This window comes from Crocodylus siamensis, chromosome 2 (assembly GCF_052110815.1).
Source record: "Crocodylus siamensis isolate JL-2025a chromosome 2, ASM5211081v1, whole genome shotgun sequence".
Classification (NCBI taxonomy): Eukaryota; Metazoa; Chordata; order Crocodylia; family Crocodylidae; genus Crocodylus; species Crocodylus siamensis.
In genome coordinates, this window is record NC_143396.1 from 286,045,980 (window position 1) to 286,071,878 (window position 25,899).

The 25,899-nt window shown below is 46.0% G+C and overlaps 1 protein-coding gene across 2 annotated transcripts in view; it reads left to right on the plus strand.

The window, feature by feature from the left end:
* The window catches only part of DAAM1 (dishevelled associated activator of morphogenesis 1), a 178,419-nt gene that overhangs the window by 50,480 nt on the left and 102,040 nt on the right, over positions 1-25,899 (plus strand). For both annotated transcript variants that reach the window (XM_090034296.1, XM_090034297.1), the window contains exon 2: positions 15,701-15,921. In XM_090034296.1, the coding sequence (XP_089890422.1) occupies positions 15,739-15,921 (183 nt within the window). In that variant the 5' untranslated portion in view covers positions 15,701-15,738. The remainder of the gene's footprint in view (positions 1-15,700; positions 15,922-25,899) is intronic.

The window sequence follows — 25,899 nt, forward strand, 5'->3', positions numbered from 1 at the left end:
TTTGGTTCTTGGAAACACCCGACTGTTGAATGGAAGCGCTCCAAACCTGCAGCCAGTTTGGAGCAGCGGCTGTACGGATGGAGATGGATACCATGCCTAAAGCATTAACTGTATGAAAGTTACTCTGCTGTAACTAACTTGGTTTCAAAACAGATGTGGCCAAACCAGTGTTAAAAGTGTGTGTGTGGTGGGAGAGAGAGGTGGGGGAGGCGCACTCTGCTGAAAAATCCATTTAAATGTGGTTTCTTTCAAATTAAACCAAATTCATTTTAAAGGGGCTTCTGACAGTTAAGTGCATCCACCCAGGGAGTCCCAGCGGTCCATCCCGATGTGCAGAATTAATTTAAACTGCTGCCAGTCTGAATATAGACCAGGCTTAACATGGTGAGCTGCCACGCCTGATTATTAGGCCTGTCTGGTTGCTACAATAACGTACAAGGCAGTCTTCAGGCAAAATGGGACGAAGCCTTCATTTTTCCATTTAAATAGGCTAATGATCCTCAGGCAACATGTAAAGCCTCCATTAGTCTACAGGGCAGGTAATTAAGATAATTGTATAAGTTTCGCTTTTAAATTATGTAAGCGGGGTGGGGGGTTCTTAGTTTCCCTCCTGGGAGTTATCCTGTAGTGTGGGGACTCTTTCAATAGCTCTGTTAAATAAAACATGCAGCCTAAAAGTAGTTGATTCTTATAAATTGCATAAAGTTGCATTGCTTTCATTGGTACTGTTGGGGGAGGGGGTTGTTTTTCTTTTCTTTTTTTAACAATTTGGTGGTTTAGTGGGTTGTCCTCTATTAAATGGGAGCAGAAGTTGTTTGTTTGTTTTTTAAGCTTAATGTGATAAAATATGTTTTTATAGCCTACTGCTAGCAGAATTGGGCTGAAGAAATGAAAGTGCTTACAAAGCTACCACTATGGTACTGCAAAAAATCAAATCTTCAGTCAAACAAGCAAGTGCATTTTGTATCGTTTTATTGCATGCGAGCAATAAAGCAGTTGGCAGCGTTTCTGTATTGTTGTGAGAGTTGTTTATATCGAAGGATCATTTGCCAGGCGTTTGTGTACTGTTGTAAAGCGAGTGTTTGATTTGAGGAATCTTCCTGTGGCTAAAAATTGAAATGGAAAGGGAGAGGCAGAAGCAAACGAAATCGGTTTTGATTGTAGCTTGCATTCGGTGCTTACACCGACGGGCGCATTTCCATCAAAGCGGGAGCGTTCTGGAGTATTAGTTCTTGAATTACAAGAGCTGCAGGGGATGCTTAATTACATCTTTTGAAATATATTCTTGCTTTTTAAAGAAACCCAACATTTTCTCTCTTTCACCAGCTAAAATATGGGTCCATGCTGCTTGGCTGTCTTTTTTTTTTTTTTTTTTTTAAAAGTCTCACTAGGTGCCACACTCTTCTGGAGCCTGAAATGGCGACCTCGGATGTGACTATGATGAACTGCATGCTTATGCTTACTATAGTTTACCTTTGATTAATTAGCTGTCACTCCCCGACCAGTAGCCTAGATGTTAAATATGTACATTTCTAAATCTCAAAACATTTTCCAAAATTAGCCAGCTGGGAGTAACCTGGGAGGCTATGCAGTTTGTTGCTATGGTGATGGCACTCGACGTTAAATTGATGTACAACAAACGGTTTGGTACTGAATGACTTGAATTCTGTTTCTGATGCCAAATTAATTAGAGGCTTAACAGGGAGGGGGGGAAAACCCCAAACCTGAATTACTTATACTGGTGACTTACAGTTGAACAAACTGTCTCACCCGGGGGATTAACAATGGAACGGAGAGCAGTGAAATGGAAAGCTGAGCCACTGAGACTTTGCATTCAATAAATCAAGGTCAGAGCCCAAATATTCATTCCTTTTGGGGCCTCTGCCCCCTCCAAAGAAAAGGCAAATTAAAAATAAAGCCCAAGCCCCTTGATGAACTATTTTTATTGTTCTGGGGGGGAGAGGCTAATTGGCAAACAATATTGTCAAGTGACTCCTGTCCAACTTGGGGAGAGAGTCCATCGACTCGCTATTTATCGAGCTTTTTCTCATCAGAGCAATCACTCGGAGTACTGAGTACGCGTCTGCAAGATGATTTGCTTCCTAAAATGAACAGCACAAGACCGATGGGAGCTTTTCATCTTGCAGCCATGTGCGTTTCTCCCTCTTCCAGGAGGTGGTCGCTACATCTGCGGCGTCGCTTGCTTCCTAATTAGCCCATGAAGTGATTTGCCATACGTGACTAATTGTATGCATAGAAGGAAGGATGCGCTGGGCTGGGTTTTAATCGCCTGATAGCATCAGCTTCCTTCAGGCTTCTGCGCAGAGGTTTTGTGGGAAGGCGTTTGCCACCGTCTGGGTTTAAAGAGTATTTAAAACCCAGCCAGAATTTGGAGCCTGATCCCCAGCTTGTGAAAATTGAAACGGCTGGAGCTGGAGTCGGCATCCCAGCAAGGGCCGCAGCCCGGGTTTTCTCTCCCGTTGTGTTGGCCAGGATAGCGTGTGCCTGCAGTCGGACAGGCATTTGCATCCCCCGTTCGCTTAGGGCCCCCTCTCAACCTGACACACTAATAGTCTTGCTGCCGTCCCCCTGGGACTTAGCTTCAGATGAACCTGCTGTGGATTGTGCGGTTTCCGGGAGATGGGGGTTGGTATGCCTTTCTCCCCCCGCCGTCCATCTACCACCAGGACTCTTCGCTCTATGCACGTATTGTTTGTTAAATTAACAGCTGTTCGGTGGGACAATCAATACTGCCCTAGATATTTTTGACAGGCCTTTCAGTAGCATCCTATTGATCAGCTCTGCCACACTGCCTGGGTTGCACAGTGTTCGCGTCTTGTTGGTTTATTAGCTGTTCCCTGTCCTCCTGCCCCCTGGAGCTGCCCTGACAAAATCTGCCAGGCTTTAGATGTGCACCTGCTTCCTAGTTGTGTCTTTCTATTCTTGACTTACGAACCGTGGCTTCTCCTGTTGTCCACACCCTTATTTCTGCACGACCGCTTCGGGAAACGTTGAACATAGATCCCCTCCCAGGCATCGGGGTTTTCACTGCTGCGCCACTAAGGAAAATTTTCAGGAGCATCTTGTCTTCATATTTTTAGGTGAGGGAGACTTGTCAGGCTCGAGGCTTTGAGTTCGGCTCTTAATCCCTCCCTGAATGCTGACTTGGTTCTGAAAAGGCTGTCTTATCCTTTGAGATGTGCGACAATGCATGTCCGTGCTCACAATAGTTTCTTCAACAGCTGCTTCCACAAAAAAACCCAAAAAAACACAGAGGGGGAAGAAGAGGGAATGACCCATCAATGGGATTTTCATTGCAGAAGAGTTTTGAGGGCAGAAAATTTCTCTGGCTGCTTTTGAAGCTGCTTTTTTTTTTGCAGGGCTTTGGGAGAGATTGCCAGAACACCTGCATGTGATCCCCCTTCCTAAAGAGCAGCCCGCTTGTTTAAAGATCCCGTCGTGACCTTCCTTCCAGAGTCTTGCAAAGAATCTCTCAGCCTAAAAAAAGCTGTCTCCACATGTGTGATGCTGCCCATAAATGTGCAGTGATTGTATTTCAGGGAGCAAATTATTTATGATTTGTGGGAGAACGTGATTCCAAGTGTGCGTGTTGGGATTATTTTTTGGGAGGGCGGGGGGAAGAGCAAGGAAGATAGTGTCTTTTTGTTACAAAGAGAGAAGTACGAGTTTGCTAGAACTGGGTTGTGAAGGCCATAATGAATGCAATTAATCAGGACTTGATAAATATAATTGCAGTCCACCTCCCAGCTCTGAAAGTCCATGTCAGATGTTGGCACGGACATGACAGGGTTCAAGTAAGAAAAGATCTGCAGTGATTTTGCACCCGACCTGTTTTCTGTTGCAAATAAGATGGAAAAATCACAGCTGGCCAGATGGTTTTAACACTGTAGATTCCTATTTGAAATCTCTGGGTTTACCTTGTGAATCATTTTGGATGAAGAGGAGGTTGGATAGATATCTGGGTAGGGTATTATGATTCCAGCACTCATTCCTGCCCAGGGCGTGGGTCAGACTTGATGATCTGTTTGGGTCCCTTCCCACCCTAGAAACTATGATTTAACAGATGCTGGCACCTACATGGACCTCATAGGAAATTTGATTTACCTTTAAACAAGGATTTTTGATCCCTAGAATTGGATGTGTCTTTTTCCATCTCCCTGATCAGAAAATTTTCAGCATAATAATACTCAAATCCTCAATTATACTTAACAGTCTTGATATACCAATGGCATAAGCAGCACTAAAGGCTACTATAGATTTGACATAGTGACCAATAAGGTCATCTGACCCCGGTGCTCTTTCCTGCCAAGGCAGGGGGTCGGACTAGATGATCTACCTAGGTCCCTTCCGACTCTAGCTACTATGAAACTATGACATAAAGGACCATAATAATTCGCTTCTATGACCTCCTCCATAACGTAGACCAAGAAGTCATCCTGTAATTCCTGCATCAAGCCTAGCACTTCATTTTCAGCCCCAAGCACACTGCTACAGCGGATGCTGAGGCCTTGCAGGTTCTACTGGAGGGGATGTAAATTATAGATGTACTGTAAATGTAACCCGTTTCATTTCCACTTGGATTTGTCCTGAAACGGGGGTGGTCAAACCACATGCAGGTGATTTCCTTCTTGCAGGCATTTTATTTCCCCACCAATGCCAGGTTCCCAGCAATCGATTCCTGCTTCAAGAGCACTCTCAAATATGAAAGATTTAAGACCAGAAAACAACTTCTCCTGCTGCTTGGCAGCAGCACTCCTAGAAAACCAGCAATACCTCTGTCTTCCAAGATTGGAAACTTGTTCATGCATGCCGAAAAAGTTGTTATGATGCTTTTATGCGGTTATGAAACCATAGAGCCTCAAAACTTCTGGTGTACTGAAGTCTGAAATGATTTAACTGTTTTGTCTCTAATTATAGCTGATTCCTGGCTATAGCAAAAGATTTATCTTAACTCTGAGGTGCTTGGAATAAGCTTAAATTTCCTGTAATGGGAAAAAACCCACAAATTTTCTAGTGTTTGTCATATGCCCGTGAACCAGGTTTAAACTTTTGTCCCCTTGAATATAAGCTCATAATAACTGTTTACCCGACTAGTGTATAGGCCAATCTGATTTTTGGCAGTTTGTGTGTTTCTTTTAATGGTGAAGTTCATTTACTGTGCTCTAAACTCATTAAGCCTGAAGCTGAGTGAAATACGTTCTTGCAAGGCATCAGGCCCAGATGCACATTTCAATTTTTGATGAACACTATAGTAGTACATAATAAAGCAAGAGAATACAAATGGTAGTAAACACATTTTATGTAAGCCTTTTTTTTCTCTTATAGTGCGAGCAGATGGGGCTCACAGAAAAGTAGCTGACAGACGTGGCAGCGTTAGCATGCAGATTTTGCATGGCTTCCACGTTTGTTTCACTCTGTAGCAAAGGAGTGCGAAGGTGCAGTTGTGATTCATTTATATTTAATCAAGAAGTGCAGGGTGCTGAAATGGTTGTAGCTCACGAGGTGCAGACATATTCATAATATTAAAGGAAATTGTTGAGGGGGTGGTTGTTCTACAAGCTGCTAAATTGTAGGAACAGCCGTCTGCCAGGTTCAGACCAGCTCGCTCAAAAAAATAACTTGTAGGGATGAGAGGATGGGTCTGATAAAGCAGCCTGAAAGTAGCCACTACTTGGTGGGGTTTTGCGGGGAGGTATAGGTAACATGCCCACAAAATGTACAGCTTTGTGTAGCTGTAAACTTTTGTAGCACAGTAAAATTGCAACCGGTGTTCCAGCACCTTCTTCCATCCGTGGGGATGGCGCTCCTCCGGTGTGGTCCACGTGGCTGTGGGCTGCCCTGACATGTGGTTCATGCGCTGCCTCCTCTTGGCTTGTGATGGTATAAGAATACCACCAGCACTCCAGAGTAAGGACCCACTGTGTCACGGGGGGTTCTGGGATGTGAGGAGCATACCCTTGCACAGTTCTTCAGACCTACCAATTATGGACCCATCCCCATGTCCCTGAGCTGCACGGGTGACTGTGTCTCCAGCGCAGAATATAGGAGACCACCTTGGGCGGGTAGGGGGAACAAGTGATGAGTTGGATGTCTTGGTTTTCTCAGGTTTTGGTAATATAGCATTTGGGCTGATTGGAGGGGAGAGGAATCTGAGGGGGAAGAGTGGGTTGCTTGAAATACAAGGTGTCGGCTCTACACATCTGCCTGTCACCACTCAGGTGCACGCAGCCCTGCCGGGGACAAGGGGCCAACAGATGTTCAGACCATGAGGCCCTGGCAGATAGGATGTGTGGAAGTCCTCGTGCTTGTGGTTCCCTGCCTTGCTTGAGGATGGAGCACAGGAACATATTGCACATCTGGATGTGTCCTGCACACCTGTCTGACGTGCTGTGGAGAAGACCCTGGCAGGATGAGATGGGCAAGAGCAGAAGGATGCAGAAGCAATTCTGGGGGCTGATGGGGATTGCTCCATTTCTCTTGGCAGTGGGGTTGCTGAGGGGAAAAATAGCTAAAGCCAAGTTCAGAAAGAACTTGGGAAGGAAACAGCACATGGGTGAGGAGTTCTCCACAGGAGTCTGGGTCTCTTCTCTGTCATTGTGTTATTGGGCTGGACCCGAACCAGTCTGCTGCTGGGAGTATATAGGACATCTCCAGGATCTCCTCTGTGGCTGAAGTACAGATGGTTTGATCTGGAGGAAAAAAGTAGGCCAGGGCACAAGTCTTCCCTGTGGTGTTTATCCATTAACTCTAATCGTTTCAATGTCATTTTGTGATGGAATCAAGAACAGAACACTTTTTTTTCACACAGTAAAAACTGCCTGTTTCTTTCCGAGACTCGGATCAAAAGCAAGTCTTGCAGATGGGCCCTTATGTCAGACCAGTCAGTCCTTCCTCTGCAGTGTGTGCCCAAAGACACTGAAGAGCTTTGGGAATTGTGTCGTGGATGGTAAAACTGTTTGGCTTTTTTAATGAATATTGTCTCAAGTCTGAGCTCATGAGAGTGGCTAATATTGACACAAGCTACTGGCTGTGGATGTGGTCTGGATTTGAAATCCTCCCAGGCTTCTGTGCTTAAAGCCCAGTTGCCTACTAGATTTGCTGTCACGTAAGTGTGCCCACTCCTTTGTTAGTACTTCATCTAACCAGGCATTAGACTTTTGTATTGACATAATATTCGTGAGTCCTCATTAGTAGACCAGGACCTCATTGTGCTAGGCTCTTTAAAAAGACAGAACAAAAGGACAGTCCCTCCCCAGAGAGCTTTCTAAGGTCCTTGTTTGTGGAGCCTCTTTATGAAAGAGCTGGCTGGCAACCAGGCAGCCTTGTTTTGCTAGGTGCGATCCAGAAACAAGGAGAACATCCCAAACCAAATTTGGAGGTATGAATAGAGAAGTAGTAGATATAGCAGACCAACATGGAGAGCATATTTTAAGTGAAATCGTAATGGTGGAGGGACACAGTATGCCCTCAGATGTCTTGAGATTTTTTTTTTCTCCTTTTCAGACTCAAAGCTCATGGATATACTTGAAAAAGACAGGAGAGGACTTCTGGCACTACAGGGTTAGTGCTGGAGAAGAAAATTGAGAATTCATTTTCCTTTTACAAAAGCAAAATGAGCTATTTAGCGGTTTCTTCTTTGAATTCTAGTAGCATCCATGAAGCTCTAGGTGCAGAACAATCATGAGAAACTGTCTTTGTCTCCGTAAAGAAGTTTGCCCATAAGGTATCAATCAAAGGAAGACGAAAGCCAGGGGCTAAGGGGCAGGACAGAGTCTGTTCCTTTCTTTTTAGTTCATTGGCGTTCAGAGATGATGGACAGCTGAGATTCTTATTTGAGTACCATGATATATATCCTATTGAATACCATATAGATATGTATGAACACTAGAAATTGATGCATGTGTGATACTGTGGAAACAGCTTCTGCTGTGGGTTGTGAATGTTTCTAGGATGGCAATTTGAGATGAGACTGTGAGGAGAGTGTGTTTCCAGATGCTCTCGGCTTCCGCGGCTGTCTAGTGTGTTGGCTTTAGTGACAATCTCAGCAACTGTCCGTGTAGGCAGAATGCCTCCCAGCTATCACGAGCGAACGAGGTCACCATTCAACAACTGGGAGAAATGTCAACGACTTTCATGTCAGCCTCTCCAGCTTGCACTCTGCAGGCTGCAGTGGAACGGAGTGAGCTGGGGTTGAATTGAACTAGGGCACCGAATACTTCACTTCTGGGAGATCAGAGCAGAGGATCACACTGGGTATTATTGCATCTCAGTTGCTGTTTGTCTTTGAAAGAGCAGGTTAGATAAATGCTTGGATGAGATGGTTTAGATGGGAGTGATCCTGCTTTGAGCTGGGGTTTGGACTAGGGGACCTCCCGGGAGCCCTCCCAATGATATGACTTGCATATGTAGACAAATTGGAGAGAGTCCAGCAGAGGGCAACAAAAATGGTTAGTGGGCTGGGGCACATGACTTACGAAGAGAGGCTGAGGGAACTGGAATTGTTTAGTCTGGAGAAAAGAAGACTGAGGGGGGGATTTTATAGCAGCCTTCAACTCCCTGGAAGGTGGTTAGAAAGAAGACGGAGCTGGACCGTTCTCAGCGGTGGCAGATGACAGAACAAGGAGCAATGAATGGGCTCAAGTTGCAGCAAGGGAAGTTTTTAGGTTAGATATTGAGGAAAACTCTCTCACTAGGAGGGTAGTAAAGCACTGGAGCAGTTGCCCAGAGAGGTTGTGGACTCTCCATCTTTGGAGGCTTTTAGACCTGGTTAGACAAAACCTTGTCTGGGATGATCTAGTTGGGCTGGTCCTGCTTTGAGTAGGGGATTGGACTAGATGATCTCCAGAACTCGCTTCCAATCCTAAATTTCTATGCTTCTAAGATATGCTTAACTAAAACTAGCTTTTAAGAGAGGCTCAATCTGGGTGCCCTGTTTTCTATGCTGTTGCAGAGTATGGGCATTAGGAAACCATTATCAGTTGGGAACTGGATGGTAAGACCAGCATCTGCCCTCTAAGGTTTGGGCTGGTGGTGAAGCGCACTAAGATGTCCTTGTGAAGGAATTCAGTGCAGGTGCCCTGGTGGCGTAGTGGCAATAATTAATTGGGGAGTCTTGCTATGTCTCCAGAGATGTAATTTTGCACCTTGGCCTGGATCTGTTCCAAGGACTGTCTGCTTGTTGACTACCTGCACGTGGCTCCCTTGCTGTACAGACGGCGGAGACAGAGATAGCCGGATGCGACGCCAGACCTATCACTCCCTCGCATGTCAGAGGCTGCAGAAACTGGTGTGTGCTACCCATGCAAGCCTGATGATAGGCCATCTGGGCTCGGTGGGTCTGGCCTTCCACTCTCCCATGCCCATTGCAATGTAGTTGAGAGAGATTAGGATAAGTTTCAAACTTGCTTACCCCACATCTGTGTAGCAGTCTGGTCTCAACAGCACAGAGCTTGGTGTGGACTAAATTACTGTGCTTCTTGGAGTGACTTATTTGATTTTATCCATTTCAGCAGGGCAAGCTAGCCCACCTCCAGCTCTGTGGTGCTGCAGCTGACCTGCTATTGGCATTGGCGATACTGCAGTGTAGCATGTTGTACTGTGAACAGGCCCAGGGGTGGTATTTGTTACAGATGCCATCTGCCGCAACAAGCACCGTCTCTATACCCCCTTCGCGATTTGTGCTTCCTTTTCCCTCCCCACATACACGCCGCATCCCCGCAGAAGCTGAGCAGTGACGGGTATGATGCTCTAGTTTGGGAAGAAGTCTGCCTGTAGTAACGGGGAGCTTTGCACTCTCATTTCACCCTGCTGAGAAACCGCTGAGGTTAGCTCTCTGTTGCTTCTGCTGGTCCTAAGGATGCCCAGTTTTCCAGGGCCTGCTCCACATGCACCAGTTTCCAAAATGAAGTGACGATACCCAGACCATGCATGGGCGAACCAGGCAGCCACCCAAGGCCTGGACAGAAAGAGGGGCAGAAAATGGAAAAAAAAAAAATTACGGTTGCAAAAACCAGTTTTAATATTGCACATATATGGGACTGGCAATCAATTGAGACTGAACTATTTAAAGACATTGATACCACAGATGTGATAGACTTTTGCAACAAAAAAATATCATCATCTCTGGCGAAGCGGGGCCTGACGCTACAAGTTTGCGGGCAGCCGCTGGGAGCCAAGGATTGAGACAGAGGCCTCCACGGTCCGTGGTCTCTCCTCAGCATCCGTCCTAGAGGCGGTACGCCGCGTGTACTCACCACGTCTAAGGGGAGGCGTCTGCGTTCTCATTCTAAAAAGTGCACCACTGATGTTACCTCTCAAATATCATTTTAGGAGTGTCATTCTCCTCTTCCCCGCCCCTTTCTTTTTTTAATGCTGCTGTGTTTGAAAAAGCTTTGCCAACATGTCCTAGGAAAGGGCTGCAGTGATGGGATCTTAACTCCTAACCTGCCTGTTTATGACTTTGTGGAGGCAGGGAGTGGCTGGAAAGAGAGGTCTGATTAACTTCTAACTAAGGCTTTCCGTCACCTTTGTGGCTTAATTAAAAGAAGCAGTGCAGTAAAGGCCAAACTGCAGGAAAGGGAGGGGAACGGCGCTTGATTAAAATGACTGCCTGCTGTTTTGGGTTTCCAGAGCAGTGATACACCCCCCACGCGCCGGTGCCCTGAGAGGATTTAGGAGGCATCACTTCGGTGCCGTACAGAACAGTGTGCAAGGTCAGAGCAAAAAAAAAGAAGAAAAAAATAAGAGCAAATTGAGATTCTGTTGAACGAGGGTAGAGAAAACATGGAACCTGTGTGTCCCTGTAGTCTCTAATTTCTTCCTTTTCCCTCCCCTCTTATTAATCTTTTTTTTTTTTTTTAATTGGTGCTTTCCTGTGACACGTGTGAGATTTTTCTGGGCAGTAGAAGCCAACCCCCTCTCACTGCCTTTCGGGGGAACCAAAATTGAATTCACCTGCCTCCTTTGCCCTGGAGATGCTTTGCTGCATGCACATGCAAATACACATTCATTTTCTGTGTCCCTTTTATGTTCAATACATGAGGACAAGGGGTTGGTCCCAAACACTGTAACACCACTTCTTACAGAAGGGTTAGAGCAGGGGGCAGATCTCTAACTACCGTTCCTGAAATCTTTCAAGAAAACCATGGTTTCTAGAAATTTGTTACAACTCTGTGTATTTGCCTCCTTTTCCTTTTTTCCTTTTTATTTTTTTTTAAGTGGTCGTTCTGGCAGGAGATTTGGTATGAAACTAAGGAGAAGGTATTTCAATGTGAATTTGTTACCATGAATTTATATTACAGTGGGAGCTCTTGTCAAGGGTCTGCTTCCTGTTGTGCTCAGTGCTGTACAAACACAGAACAAAACCATGATTCTTGCTCTAGAGAGCTTACAGAAATTTGAACTGTTTCTATAATGCTCTTTTCCAGGGGTGTTGCTTGGTCACGGTGTAACTTCCCTGATTTGTCCAATGTGATGACTTCTGAATTCCAGTTCAGACACTTGCCTGTACCAACATCTTCCCTGCCATGTCGTGAAGATTGCATGGGAGCATTGGGGCTGAAATTTTTCTTTTGCTTGCTATTTTTGTGCTAAGTTTATTTGACCCCCAAACCTATAATAAGCCTCCTGGATCCCCACTTTCCCACCTGGAACTCTTAGTATTGCTCTCTCGTTCCCCGGACCCAGTCCCTAATTCTGTTAGCTTTTCCAGTCTTTTTGTGTGTCTCATATCTGTGGGTATTTCTTAGATTCATAAATGCTATGAATATCTGCTAGGATCAGAAAAGACCTCAACAGATCATCGAATCCGACCCCCTGCTTGGGCAGAAAAGAGCGCTGGGGTCGGCTGATCCCAACCAGATGCCTGTCCAGCCATTTCATATCCATATGCAGTGATTCTAGTTGTCACAAGTGCTGGTGCCTTCACTCCCTTCCACTTTATTAAGCACCCCTTCCCCACCACCGCCACACCTGGAATAAATGAAGCTAATCCAGAGGATCTCTAGATTTTGTCCTGTTCTCATTCTTGCAGCAATTTTAGACAAGTTTAATGGCTGTGCATCTCTGCCCTTCTTGACGGGATCTTGTGGATTTCATCACTGACCTCCGGCAGCTCTCTGACAAAGAGAGGAATGGAAGTAGGCTGTAGCTAATGAAAGTTTATGCCTTTCTGATGAGCGAGTTAATCTTTAAAGGTTCCTCCCTGACTTCAGACTAGCGTGATTAATGACCTCTCTTTTCTGCAATCTCACTTGGATGATAGTGTTCACTATCTATAGTCTAATCACAGAGCTGGTACCCAATGCCTAATCCGAAGTCTCACACTTATTGTAAGACCTTGGTTAAGTCACTGGGCCAACAATTTCAGAAGCACCCCTTCTTTTTAGTGTCTTGAATGTTAGGTATTCAGCTTGACTTTTGGGGCCTGATCTCCAGAAGGGGTGAGCTCCTACCGAGTCCAGCTGGACTTGAGTGCTCAGGATTTAAAGTCTGGCCCAGAGAGTCCTGTATGAGGCAGCCCCCAAAATTAGTTGGCAACTTCTTCTTTAGTAGCTCTGCCTGTGTTCCCCAGTGTGTACTATAGGGGTAAAACATCACCATGGGATATTGAGAGTTAATGCTTGTCATGCTGTTTTGGAAAAGAAGAGTGCTTTGCAAAGCCTGAGGGCTAAAGGGAGTGTCACCCGAGTATCCTGAAATGAAAAACAGTCTCTCCCTATGGCTGGGTGCATAGTGAATGAGAAGCCTCCTGCTGAACTGTTTCAATGACTGGTTATCTAAGCAGAGGGAAAACAAATTCCCCTTATCTTCCCCAGCTCCCTGAAAGCAAATCTCTGTAATTAATTATATTCCATTGTTATAATTCCCAAACCTAAGCTGGCTTCCCCAGGGGTATAAAACCAGACCTGAATACAGGCAAGAGAAGGGAGATAGCCAAAAAAAATAAGCCATTTCTTTAGACTTGAATATTAGAGCCTGGTAGAAAACCTGGTCATGACCATTGCAGCCTGATGCAAACTTTCTTGGCAGAAGGCAATATTTTTATCCACATGATAGATAGGGTGGTTCTCTTGCGATGGAGATCTCTGCATGTTCCCTGGCTCAGGTATAATAGTGTAAGTTGTCAGTATTTCAGTGTACAGCTATCCTTATTCACCCTGATTCAGCCTGTTGGAGGGTAGGGGGCAGGGGGACCAGCATCGCTTTCATTGCAAGTAAAGTAATGCTTAAGGCTTGGAGCTTGTAAACTCGTAAGCATAACGTTCTGGTGCTTCTCTTCTCTTCCTCCCCACCACCCTTATTCCTTTGTGGCTAAATGTTCCCCAGGAAATGCTAGCTACCTTTTACGCCATGTAAGAATTTATTTGTACTGCAGCGGCACCTTGGAATCCAAGGATTTCATTGTGGTTATTGCTGCATAAACACATGTTTCATACAAATAAATTTCCTGACTTAGAGTTTGTAATCCAACCTGATACTTAGATGGTATCTTCTTACTGTAGCAGTGATGACAGTTAACCATTGGAAGAAAGTACCAAGAGGAAGGGCGACTTTGCCATCTCTGGCTGTGTCCTCTCCAAATCCAGGATTAGATGCTTTTGGGATGACAGTTCGATTCAACAGAAGTTATTAGGCTCCATTCAGGAATAATCATATGACATTTTCTGACCTCTGTTTATACAGGAGGTCAGACTAGATGATCTAACAGTCCTTTCTGACCTTAAAAATCTGTTTAGTCTTATGAGAGAGTTGCAACATCTAAACTTCCTGCCTGCAATTGTGTTTAAAGCATAGCACTGGAGATTGGGCTTAGGGCAATCAACTGGATCTCAGGTTAACACTGAACCTTTGTCGTGTGTGACAGATTCTGGGTAAATGTGCAAATGCAATGATGAGACTGTGCTGTAGACGCAGCGGGCCCATTCTGAAACCCTCTAGTTTAAGAAGATGTTGGGAAGTGGCCTGTTGATGATGATGTTTCCCATTCGGTAAGGATTCAGCAGCGTTCCAGAGGCGGCTTGTGCAGTTTGCCTCTCCCAGCTAACCTTCCCTTCCTGAGTCTGTGTTTCTTACAAGTCACTGGGCTTGCCTTTCTATCATGCAAATGATCCAACTGCAATGTTTTATGTTTCATGCGTAGTAATTATGAATCCCAGTAGCTCTGGAGCTGGAGCCAATCAAAAAATACCTTGCCTTGTTTGCCATAATTCTGGGTTAAATACTGAAGCAGAAATAAATCTTTGCCCTTGGTCTGCCATTCAGATTTGCCTCAACTGATGTTTTATGTAAACTGTACCTTTTGAATGCCAGGCATTCTTTTTAGAAATGGTCTCCTTTGATTTTTTTTTTTTAATTATTATTATTATTTTAGGTCCAAATCATAGCTTGCATATATTTATAGTTTTCAGAAATAAAACAGAGTATTAAACGTTGAAAAGAGTTTGAAAATCTGAAACAAAAGAAGAGATCTTGAGTTCTGATATAGGGGCACAGCTGCGGGGCTCTGGAGCATGGCAGTACATGGCTTTGCTGCTCATTCACTGCACGGCGTTGTACAAAATGGCTTAACGTCCCAGTGCCCACAGTTTTCCCTTCTGTAAAAAGGGTGGAGCATGGCACTAATATCCTTCTTTAAAAAAAAAAAAAACCCTATACATTTGCTTTTCTTCCCTATTGACACATTTTCTTTTGGGAGACTTCCAATTGGAAGAGAAGCATTGTGCCTGGTGTCGGATATTTTTCTAAAAAACCCCCCAAAAAAACTATCGATTCCAACATCCTGCAGATGGTTAACCATATAGCTCTCAGATAGGAGGGGATGATGAGAGTGATTTCACAGCTACCAAATCTCATCCAGTGGCATTTCTTAAACCTGAAATGCCCAAGCTCTGGCTTTAGGTTGGGATACCAGTGTAATTGCACGGCCCCAGGATGATGTTCTCCATATATTTAAAAAAAAAAAAAAAAAATAGATTTTTAAAAACATCTTCCTACTGTGTGTAAGGTCAAGCTCTTATTCTGAGGGCAGGTCACGAGTCTTGGCTAAAGCCAACTGTAAGGGAGCGTTGGTGACTCTTGCTACTCTGGATTTGGCCTTGGAAATGTAAAGGCCTTCAGGAACAGGTTCCTCTGAACTATTTCTACTGATCACGTGGCGCAAGTAGGACTTTTTAGAGTGCCAGTGTGTTGAGTCTTAATTGCACTTCTGTCATAGAGCTGAAGGTGCTTTTGCCTTTCTAGTTAAGAGGTAACAGGAGCAGCATAGAGTAGAGTAACTGGCATAAAAGCAACTGCGTGCATCTTGGGGCATCTCCGAAAGAGTGGGATAGACGAGGACTCTGAGGGATTGGTTCAGTTTTTTTAGCTCTGTGAATTGTAGGAATAGCAGCATCCCATGCCCTTGCTTGACAGCCATTGCCCATGGATAACTTCTTGCTTCAGCTAGAGCTGAACAGAGATTATGACCCCCAGAGAACAAATGCATCTTTTTAATTATCACAGCAGTCAAGATTGCTAGAATTGTAAATGTCAGATTGAAACAAATATTTGGCACGGAAACGTGAATATTTTTTTGCAAGTTGTATATGTGGGTGGCTTCGCGTCTGTCTCTTCTCAGTAGAGCTGCACCCAGTTTGACAGAGTCCTTTTTTTAGCGTTTTACTGTTCTCTCTTTCCGTAGGATTTAGTAGTTAGGAAGGGACACGGAGGAGCTTGGCGATGGCCCCAAGAAAAAGAAGCGGGCGAGGCATTTCCTTCATCTTCTGCTGCTTCCGAAGTAGCGACCATCCGGAGATCACCTACCGGCTTCGCAATGACAGCAACTTTGCCCTGCAGACCATGGAGCCCGCCTTGCCAATGCCCCCAGGGGAGGAGCTGGATGTCATGTTCAGCGAGCTTGTGGTGAGTGTGACTTGGGAAAACGGTAGCGTGCGGCTGTCATTGGGAGGTGGTCGGCCAGCATGGCCAAACCTGTTGGGGCTGATCCTGCTCTGGTGCAGTCCATAACAGATATTCCCCTGGCTTTTTAACAAAGAGTGGGTTGGGCCCCAGGGTTTTCAAACAGGCTCATAATGAGAAGGAATTACATGGATAGCTGCTCTGAGATGACCAGTAGAAGCTCCCGAGTCTCAAAATGCCCTACCTGCCCTGCTGATGCCCTCCGTCCTTGCACCCCCTAAGATCGGCACCCCCTGGAAACACCAGTTGCGAAACCAGAAGGGTACTTCCAGTTTTGCTGCTGGCTTGGTGACTGGCTCCTGGGGGACTACCCCACGGTTGGCGATCTGGTGCCCCCCCAGACTCGGGAGGTACCAATCACCCATGAGTGTAGGCTCATCTTCTGTTTCATCAGAGTAATGGGTACCTTTGGGTCCTGTTCCTGCATGCTCCTCCTTTTTCCTTGTAGCCTTTGGGGGTGTGGCATGGTCCTAGGAGGCACGTGGCTTCTTTTAAACTGCAATTTTTGGCAGTAGGATTGAATACAATAGGCATAATTGTGGTTCTTGTGGTGATATAAAAGACTGTGTCCTGGCAGGACCCCTGTATATACCCCCAAATCGTTGCTGACTCTTGTGTTCTGATTGGAAGGAGAGAGAAATAAAAGGGGCACTGGTTTTTTTTTAGAGCTGAATAATCCTTGGGATTCCCATGCCACGTGGAAGCCTGTCCTTTCAGTAGTCTCTTTGGATGGAAAAAGTTGGGAGCCTGAAAAGTTTTTTGTAGCACAGAAATTTTGAAAATATGTTAATGTCCGAATGGACTGTTTTCAGAATTCCTGAAATGGGATTGTTGCACTGTGGTATGTTGGAAAACGGGCCCCTCTGCCTGTGGGAGAACTTCCCCAGAGGCTCAGGGACTGGATGATTTGCTGAACCTTTGGCTGCCAGGCCTGTGTGTTGCATTATCCTCCTCTTACACAAGAGCGTGGGTGCTCGTGACGTCTTAAGGGGGTTTCTTCTTGTAGGGAAGGACCTGCTATCTTCTCCCTCTTCCTCATGTCTTATTCTATGGACTGCTGTCAGCACTCTGCCTAGGGAAGTGTTTAGGTTCCTGGGTGGCCTCTGCTAACTGGGCAGCATGATGATAAATGGCTCTTTACTTCCTTCCACCTACATGTTGTACTGTGAGCAAACACTCCTCAGTGCCAAGATTTTTCTTTTTCCACCGGCCGGCTAAGAGTGAAGCTCCTCTCGAGGAAACAGATCCTTGTAGTCCTCTTGGAGCCTGCCCGATGGCGTGGGAGTCAGCTCAGGTGTGCTCTACACTACAGAGTTTTTTGCTGATGTAACTGTCACCTACTGACATGGAAAAATGGCTCTCCCTAGCCAATGTAGCTCTGTGAGCAAAACATCTGGTCCGGATACGGTTACACTTTTGAGAGAGGGCTTCTGTCATCCCAGGAGGTTGTCATTAATCATAACACAAAAATCTCTTCTGCCAATACACGCTTCATCTCTACAAGGCGGCTCTACTGACATAGTTGCACTGGCCTAGTATCATCCCTATCTTGTAGACAAGGCCTTAGTCAGCCACAGGAAATGAAATCCATGCTGTATGATTGGGCAGCAAATTTTAACCTACCGCCTTTGCCTGAAAGGCAAGGCAGCAATGCAGAAGCTTATAATTGAACTTTTACTTTTTTGCCCTATATAAAAAATATATCTGCAAGCAACTCTGGTTATTTTCCTCACTGGTTGAAGGTTTGCAGAATATTAAAGGTGTCAGGAGAAGTTCAAAAAGTAAACACACCTTACCAGGGCAAGGAGGGGAGTTCATGTACACGGTGGTTTTTTTGCCCGGGGGGGGGGTTACCCCCTTTTTTTTACTGATTGCTCTGGTTCACCAGCTCCTTATTGCACTCTCTAACCTGTTGGAATCAAAGATTAGTTTTCAGCATTTGTTAAATGAGTTGGAAAACGTCCCGCGGTTTTTGTACGATCCCACTGTGTATAATATTTGGAACACAGACAGAAAAAACACGTGGAAGCGCTGGGCTGACTTTTTACGCTGCTGACGCCTGATTTAGAGTTTGAAATGTCTCTCTTTAAAAGCCGGGAAATCCTGGCGCTGCCGTACAGCTTGCAGCCAGGAACCACTCAGAAAAGGGCTTGTTCCGTGACGTTCACGCAGACTGTTAGAATCCACCGTGGCATCTGAGCAATGGGTTGAAATGACTCGACATACATTGAGGGAATCTGAGACTTCTCCAGCAGAAGCTGATGGAATTGATATTAGGACAAGTTTCTAACCCTTAGAGGAGTGACATTCAAGAATAGGGATACTGGGGCAAAAACCGATAACTAGTTTTAGGATAGACCTCAATACATTTATGAATGGGATCACACGATGTGGTTGTCTGCATCAGATGGAGGCTGATGCGACTCAGGAGGTCACTTCCAGCTCTCTGTTGCTTTTGTTGCTAGAGAGAGATGTGATGCTATCCGTTTGTGTTAGGGTAGCACTGGGAGCCCATTGTATTGAGCTGTGTACATAGGCTCCCATACAACTCAGTAGCTATTATCGGGAGAGACTCACTTCAGGACCATGTTGAAATAGAAAGCATTAGCTACCTAGGAAGCCAGCTCCGTGGGAATTGGAGGAATTCCCTCCTCCTCCTCCCAGTTTGACTCGTGCAGCCCTATGGTGATCCCTAAAGACCCCAGTGGACATCAAGGCTTCATTGGGTCTATATAGGCACATGATGAGAGAGGTCCTGCTTCCAGGGAGCTTGCAGTCTAAATGGAAGAATTGGATGAAGGGTGGGAATATTATACTGATTTTTACAGCTGAGGAGCTGAGGCACAGGGTGATCTAAGTGGCTGGTCCAAAATCACACAGGAAGGCTTTGTACAGCTAAATCCAGATCTCCTGGGTCCTAATCTAATGCCTTAATCATTAGGCCCTCTGTCCTCCTTGCTTCTTGTTATATTTCTGTGATTTTTTAAATTTTTTTAGGCTGTGAACTATCACAATGAACTCTTACAAAAGTGGGATTTAAGCAGCGCACGTCTCAAATACTTAAGGCTTGAGATTAGCCTTATGAGCTGGGAGCGATGATGGTGAGGTCATGCCAGCATTTTTGTTTGAATCGTACAGCAAATACTAGCAGTTGCCAGTTCAGCCAGCTCTGCCAACTCCATTTCAGATCCTTGCTATAGAGACAAGCTGCTTTCTTTGGGTCAGTGCTGGAAATCCTTGTCTTGCCTTAAATGTGGCTGTCGTCCTGAGTGTGGAACCTGGTTGCATTCTTAACGCACAAGGGGTCAGTGACCGATTCATGAATGGTTGCACAGCGGCATTTGTCTGCTCCAAGCCTGGGTTACCCATGAGCTTGGCTTCTACGTATCTTACCTGCAGGGTTTAGCTACCGTGGCTGGAAACCAGCTGACTTCAGCTGGTGCAGCTAGACTTGTCCAGCCAAACTTGCTTTATCTTTTGTGACACCAAGAACAACCTGTGCATCCTCAAACGTTCCCTTGGAAGAATGGCAGCATAATGGTATTCTGGTCCCTTTAAACAGATGAAGATATTCTGGTCAGTGCCTGAACTTCTTGTGGATAATGCACGTCCAGCTACAAAAGAGTATCCACCAGACTCTGACCTTCCCTGGCTTAGAGAACATGAAAATGTTGTCAGGTTTCTGGGCAAGCGTTCACTTTTTTTTTAAATTTCTTGTCCCTTCCTTCCCTTTCTTTCACAGTTTGAACGACCTGGAGTCGGAGCCTTGGAGGAACATCTCTTTGGTGGGCACCAGGCCCCATCTGTGTCTCTTGTTCGGTCAGGGCTACTGCCAGCTTTAGCCATCCAAGCGTGCCAGTGTGGACATAGGCCTCTACAAAGCGAACTGTTTCGTTGGGTTTTTGCTGATGCATGCTTCACAGTTCCTTGGGAACTGTTCAAGTTGCTGAATCCATGCACATCTGGAGGATGCAGTTAGCTTTTGACTTCACTTCCAAATGTCATTCAGTCCTTTTGTACTCCAGCAAAACCACCTATGCAGCCTACCTGTCATAGAGCGGAAGTACTTGCTTTTGCTTGGTCCTGCTGCTCATTCACATGCCTAGTTGGCAATATTGGTTTCATGGATACTGCTGCTCCTCTTCCACAATTCTTACATGCTGGCTTCACACTGGAGGGGGATTGCCACATTGACGCTGGGTAAATGTAACCCTCTATTTCAACCTTCACACCAGTCCTGGAACAGAAGCAGTCATAAGCAGATTCCAGGCACTGGCCCATACGCCAGTGCCTGTTTTCCAGGAAGCATATTTTTGTCCAAATACACTGAATAAAGTGGTGATCCATGCATCTGCCATAGTCTTTTGAGAGAAGCTATTACACCTGTTCTGTAACGATCCAGCACTACTTCAAAGGTTAAACTCCATCTAGGTTACATGTAACAGCATTGTTAGGTTACACCTGTGCTAACGATACTTTCCATGTTGTGCCAACATCTAGTCTCTTCATCAGATGAGTAAAAGATTCCCTTGCAGCCGCCAGTCCCAGCTGCTGCTCTGAGGTTTCCTACAGAATACTGTGTGGTTGCTATGGCATGGCACCCTGTCCCTTTAAGGAGTGTTACACACACCCCTTGACCAAATTGATGACCGCAAAGAAGCTTTAAATGCCTTTAAACTCAAATTGAGACATGGACATCATCTGGAACAGAGTACAGGAGGCCTAGTGACTCCTAGCTCACTCAAATAACTAGATCAGGTTCTCCAGAGTATTCCCTATTCCCTGTTGTAAAAGGCAGTGAAGAAGCCAGGGAGATTAACTTAACTGTAACTTTATGATAATAGTGACTTAGTTCATTTATGGATAGATGAAGATTTCATAGACATTAGGGCTAGAAGGGACCTTGCAAGATCATTGGGTCCAGTCCCCCTGCCCCAGGGGCAGGAAGTCAGCTGGGGTCAAATGATCCCAGCGAGGTAAACATCCCAGCATTTCTTAAGTGTCCAAAGTAGGTGCTTGCTAAGGCTGTGCAAAATTGCACCCAGCGTTTCATTTCAAAGCTGTTTCGATGCATTTTGACCTCAAAACAGTGAAATTGAAATGAAACAAAAGCCTTCCAAACAAAACAAGGGAACTCTAAATATTTCAAAATGTTTCAAGTTTTGAAGCCAGGTTTACTGGCTTCGGCACCAGTCCCAGCTGGCAGCACCCAACTCCTCTTATTTGGCAGGCAGATCGGGGGCTGCTGGGGCTGTGCCAGAGTCCTCCCAGGGGTACGTGCCCCTGATCTGCCTGCCAGATGCACAGCCCGCACCCAGCACCGGGAAGTTTGCTGCTGCCACTGGTCCTAGGTGGCAGCACGTGGCTCCTGTCATCCCGAGTGCAGACTGGGGACTCTGGCACTGCCCCCACAGCCCTCCCAGGGGAGCTGGTGGGCCCCCGATCTGTGTGCCGGATGAGAGGAGCCAATCTTCTTAGCGCCAGTCCCAGCCAGCAGCACCTGGCTCCTCTCATCCGGCAGGCAGATCGGGGGCTCGCCTGCAACCCCAGGAGGGCTGCAGGGGCTGTGCCAGAGTCCTCCTGGGGGCGCGTACTCCTGATGACAGGAGCCACGTGCCACCACCTGGGACCAGTGGCAGCAGCGATCTTCCCGTTGCTGGGTGCGGGCTGCACCCAGTGCCGGTTTGTCATCCGGCAGGCAAATTCATAGTTTCATGGTGTCTAGGGTCGGAAGGGACCTGAGTAGATCATCTAGTTTGACCCCCTGCCATGGTAGGAAAGAGTACCAGGGTAAAATGACCCCAGCAAGGTGTACATCTAGTCAAATTGGGGGCACGCACTCCTGGAAGGACTCTGGCACAGCCCCCCTGGGGGGTGCAGGTGAACCCCCAATTTGCCTGCCTGCCATTTTATGATTCCCCATTATACCTTATGCGTGAAATGGTGAAACAGCATTAAAACAGCGAAACGGTTGCAGTGAAACAAAACGGAGCAGGGATTTCGCAATGATGCACTGTTCCATCGGAGCAGAAGTCGAAGCGGAGTGATGCTGTTTCGCTCGGCCCTAGTGCTTGCACCACCTCTGGGGGGAGCCTAGTCCAGGTTCTAGGGACTCGGACAGTAAAGAAGTTGTTCCTTGTGTCCAGTCTAAAACGATCTTCCAGGAGTTTGTGACCATTAGACCTTGTCTTCCCTTGGGGTGTTGTGGCATGCAGACACTCTCCCAAGATTAAACTGACGCTTTCTCTCACAGCGAAATAAACTACAGCTGTTCAGTGTGTGGCTACTACAACATATGCGCATACAGTTATATTAATAATAATGCCAGGTGAATTTGGATATAGAGACCCTATCTGCCTTGCTAGTAACATGGGCCATTTGATGGCCCGAAGAACAACTTGTTGGCTGTAATCGTTCAATGGGGGATGCACCCCCAGGCCTTAGTGAAGGCAGGACATAATGGTGTGAGCCGCTGTGGCTGTACTGAGCAAAAGGCAATCCCTGCACAGGGGCCCACATGCTGGAGATGAGCAAGGCTTGTTCCTGTTGATGGCATTTTGGCTTCCCATTCACAAGGGGCCGAGAGGCAGCTGGTGTGAAGGGTTTGGGTGAGAGAACAATAAGGTAGTGATCAGTCTGGATCTCATCACACAGGTTACCAGATATCCAAGCTATCTCCTGATACAGGTCCAACCCTCTTGGTTCTCTTAGACTTGTTTGAGGCAGTGGAACTGGCCCTCCCTCCCAACCAGGGTGCTGGTCCCTTTTAACCTGTTCTCCGCTATCTGTCTGCTCCCCACTCCTGCGTATAAAAGCGGGGTCAGATACTTTCTCCACAGAATCGGGTTACAGCAACCCTATCGTGCCATAAATAAAAGAGCAAGATGAGTCTTGTCTAACTGCCAGGCTCTTTATATGAGCCGGATGACCTAGGACTGCTTTGTTTCCCATTGGGTTACCTTGGGCATGAATGAAACCACGTTCTGCGTAGCGTCGAATCTCTTCCATTGTGTTTAGTTTAGAAGTGCTTGTCCGGGCACCGCATCCTTCTCTGTGCCTTGTGTTCCTGAAGGCGTGGAGAGGTTCCTAACACGGATAACAGTGCCTATGGTGTAAAGCAGGCAGGCTACAGCACACATGCCCCGGGGAGCTTGTGGCATGTGGCAGGTACAGGAAGGAGTGGGGAACACAGTGCCAGATAGGGCAGGGAACAGAAAGCAGAGCAGGAGATCAGTGGCACTTTGGGAGGGAACGGGGTATACCTTATGGCATGCCTGCCGTAAAGGTTGGCCCCCAGTAGTGTAAGGCATCTTACTAACAAAAGTGAGGCACTGGAATAACAACTAACTTGCCTCCACAAAATGCTCTGTCCCTTCCTTCTCTCAAAACCAAGCCCTGCATCAAGTAGACCAGAGGGGGCCAATCTTTTTTTGGCAGGTGTGCCACAAATTAGCATGGCACCCTGCCTGAATGCCGCTCCGATCCCTTTCCCTGACCTGATCTGCTGCTCAGCTTTCTGCTCCCTGCCATTGCTGCTGTGCTGCCTGTCCTTTCTGTGCTCTGCTGCGTGCCGCAGACAGATAGCCCATGCCATTTGTGACACCTGTGCCATAGGTTGGCCACCCTTGAAGTAGACTTCTTTGTAGGAGGTGAGATGAGTGCTACCTGGGGCTCTTCCAAAATGCTGGAGTGATAACAAAGAGTTGCATTTGAAAACCAATGAGTCTCATGTTCTTAAGCCACTTAGGATTTGATGAAAATTGCCCCCATCATTCCCTGCAAGACCAGCCAACATCACTGTGAGGTCAGCCAGGAGTTGTCATCCTTTCTCCCTCACTTTTCATATCCATGAAGACTGAAATGTCCTGGGCAGGGATCCTCGGGTAGACCAGAGCCCTTCATACACCGAGAGCAGTGAATGGGTAGTGCTCCAAATTATTTGTGACTGATCTAAGTGGGGATCTGGCAGAGGGAAGATGTTCCCATGTGTGCACTCAAACACTGTGATTTATGTCCCCCCCCGCCGCGTGACGCTGAAGTTCAAACATTTCTCTATTCACGTTTATGAAGCAATTGGAATTTGAGATTCTGTTTAGCAATAAAAAAAAACTTCTTGTAGTTTATAGTGCTCATGGCTCTGTGTGAATTTACTTCACATCTGATGCACATTGGTGGAACATTTTTTTTCTTTGGGTCTCCTGTGATTTGTGTGAGAGAGCATCCAAAATCCATTGAGATTAACTCGGCATTCTCTCTTTTAAACAGCTAATCTCATTTATGTAGGGCTCTGGCTAGTGCACAGGATGTGTGGGTAAGATGCTATAGAAATCACTTTATTGCTCTTCCTATGGAACAAATGTATAATCTCTGTATTTAATCCTGGTATTTCACCCAGCTTTATATACACTGTATGGATAAGCCTGTGAATGCTCATTCAGTGGGGGCCACCACTGAAGTGAATGTTCTCTGCACTTTAACGAGCCTGCCACGTGATGACTTCCGCTCTTCGCAGCCCAGGTTTTATTACAGCGGTTTTATTTTCATCAGCAGCTCTGCGTCCATCATACGGATTTCCATTATCTGTCTACAAAAGTATTGTGCAAGAGGGGTGTCTGCTTGGCTTTAGACTTCCTGTTCTAACCTATACAGATGACTTCCATGAAGCGGATGAGAGAGCGAACAAATCTTATGTGACAGATCTTAACCACGTCATTTTCTGCACCGGTGGAAAGTACTTGGATGCCATAGTGATGAGGGAAGCCCAGGAACCTATAGAGAATAGACTGGAGTCTTTTCCCATCCAAACCTAATCATAGACTTGTTGAAAACATCATGTAAATGTTGACCCTGGAGCCAGGAGCCTCTAACTAAGCATGGAAAAACAGTTGAAGCTTTGCTTTTGAAATAATATGCTAGCTGCAGCTTCACTGGGAACCTAGAGATTTACCAAATCAATAATTCATGGGGGTTTTTTTCTCTGTGGAATCTGAGAATGGCAGCCTTCCCTCCCAGCTGCTAGCCTGTAAGCACTTAGTTATTTGGTGTTTAGCTTTTTAGCTCTCAGGAGTGATACAGCAACATGCATAGTGATGCTTGTAAATTAATAGTTTGGGAAAGTGTATACGAGCAATCCATTAACTTCACAAAGCATTTAGGGCGCTGTTTAGAACTCAAGCTTGGTGGTGGAAATAACGTGGCAATTAGGAGGAGGTGGTACACTGTAAACGCTGTGGGCGTTCATAGCAGTGTCAAGTGAGGAATTAATTTATTACTAGAGATCATGAGTGAAATTTGTTGTTTTTTTTCTTCCCCCCCTCCCCAAACACACACATTAAATGGCTTCGCTCTTTGGTTTCTGCTGCAAAGCAGAAGAGCATGTGGATTGTTGTCCCTGCAAATAACATGCTGCCCAGAGGCATGGCAAAGCTTCTGCATTGCAAGTTCATGTGCAAATTGAGGCTAAGGGTGGAATTGCTACTCTTTTTTTTGCATCTGGTCACTGCGCCATGGAGACCTGTTACATGGGCTTCAGGATCCCTTGGAGTTTAAAGGAGCTCTAAAAGAGCTAATTTGATTCTAAAATGCCCAATATTTTCCCAAAGCAGAACAGGAATGTACTACTTATAAGCGTGCTTGTGTGGTAAGTTGAGTTTGGAGGCTGCGGACTCTGGCTAGGGACAGATGTTACACCAGAGGTGGGCAATTATTTTGGGTGGAGGGCCGCTTACTGAGTTTTGGCAAGCCATCGAGGGTCACATGACAGGCAGCCCAGGGCAGATAAATATTAATTTTCTAAATTTTTTAGAGGCCCCATGGGCCAGATAGAATGGCTTGGTGGGCCGCATTTAGCCCACGGGCCACATTTTGCCCACCCCGCATTACACACAAACTGGTATAAGTGACAAGAAATTGGTTCAAATC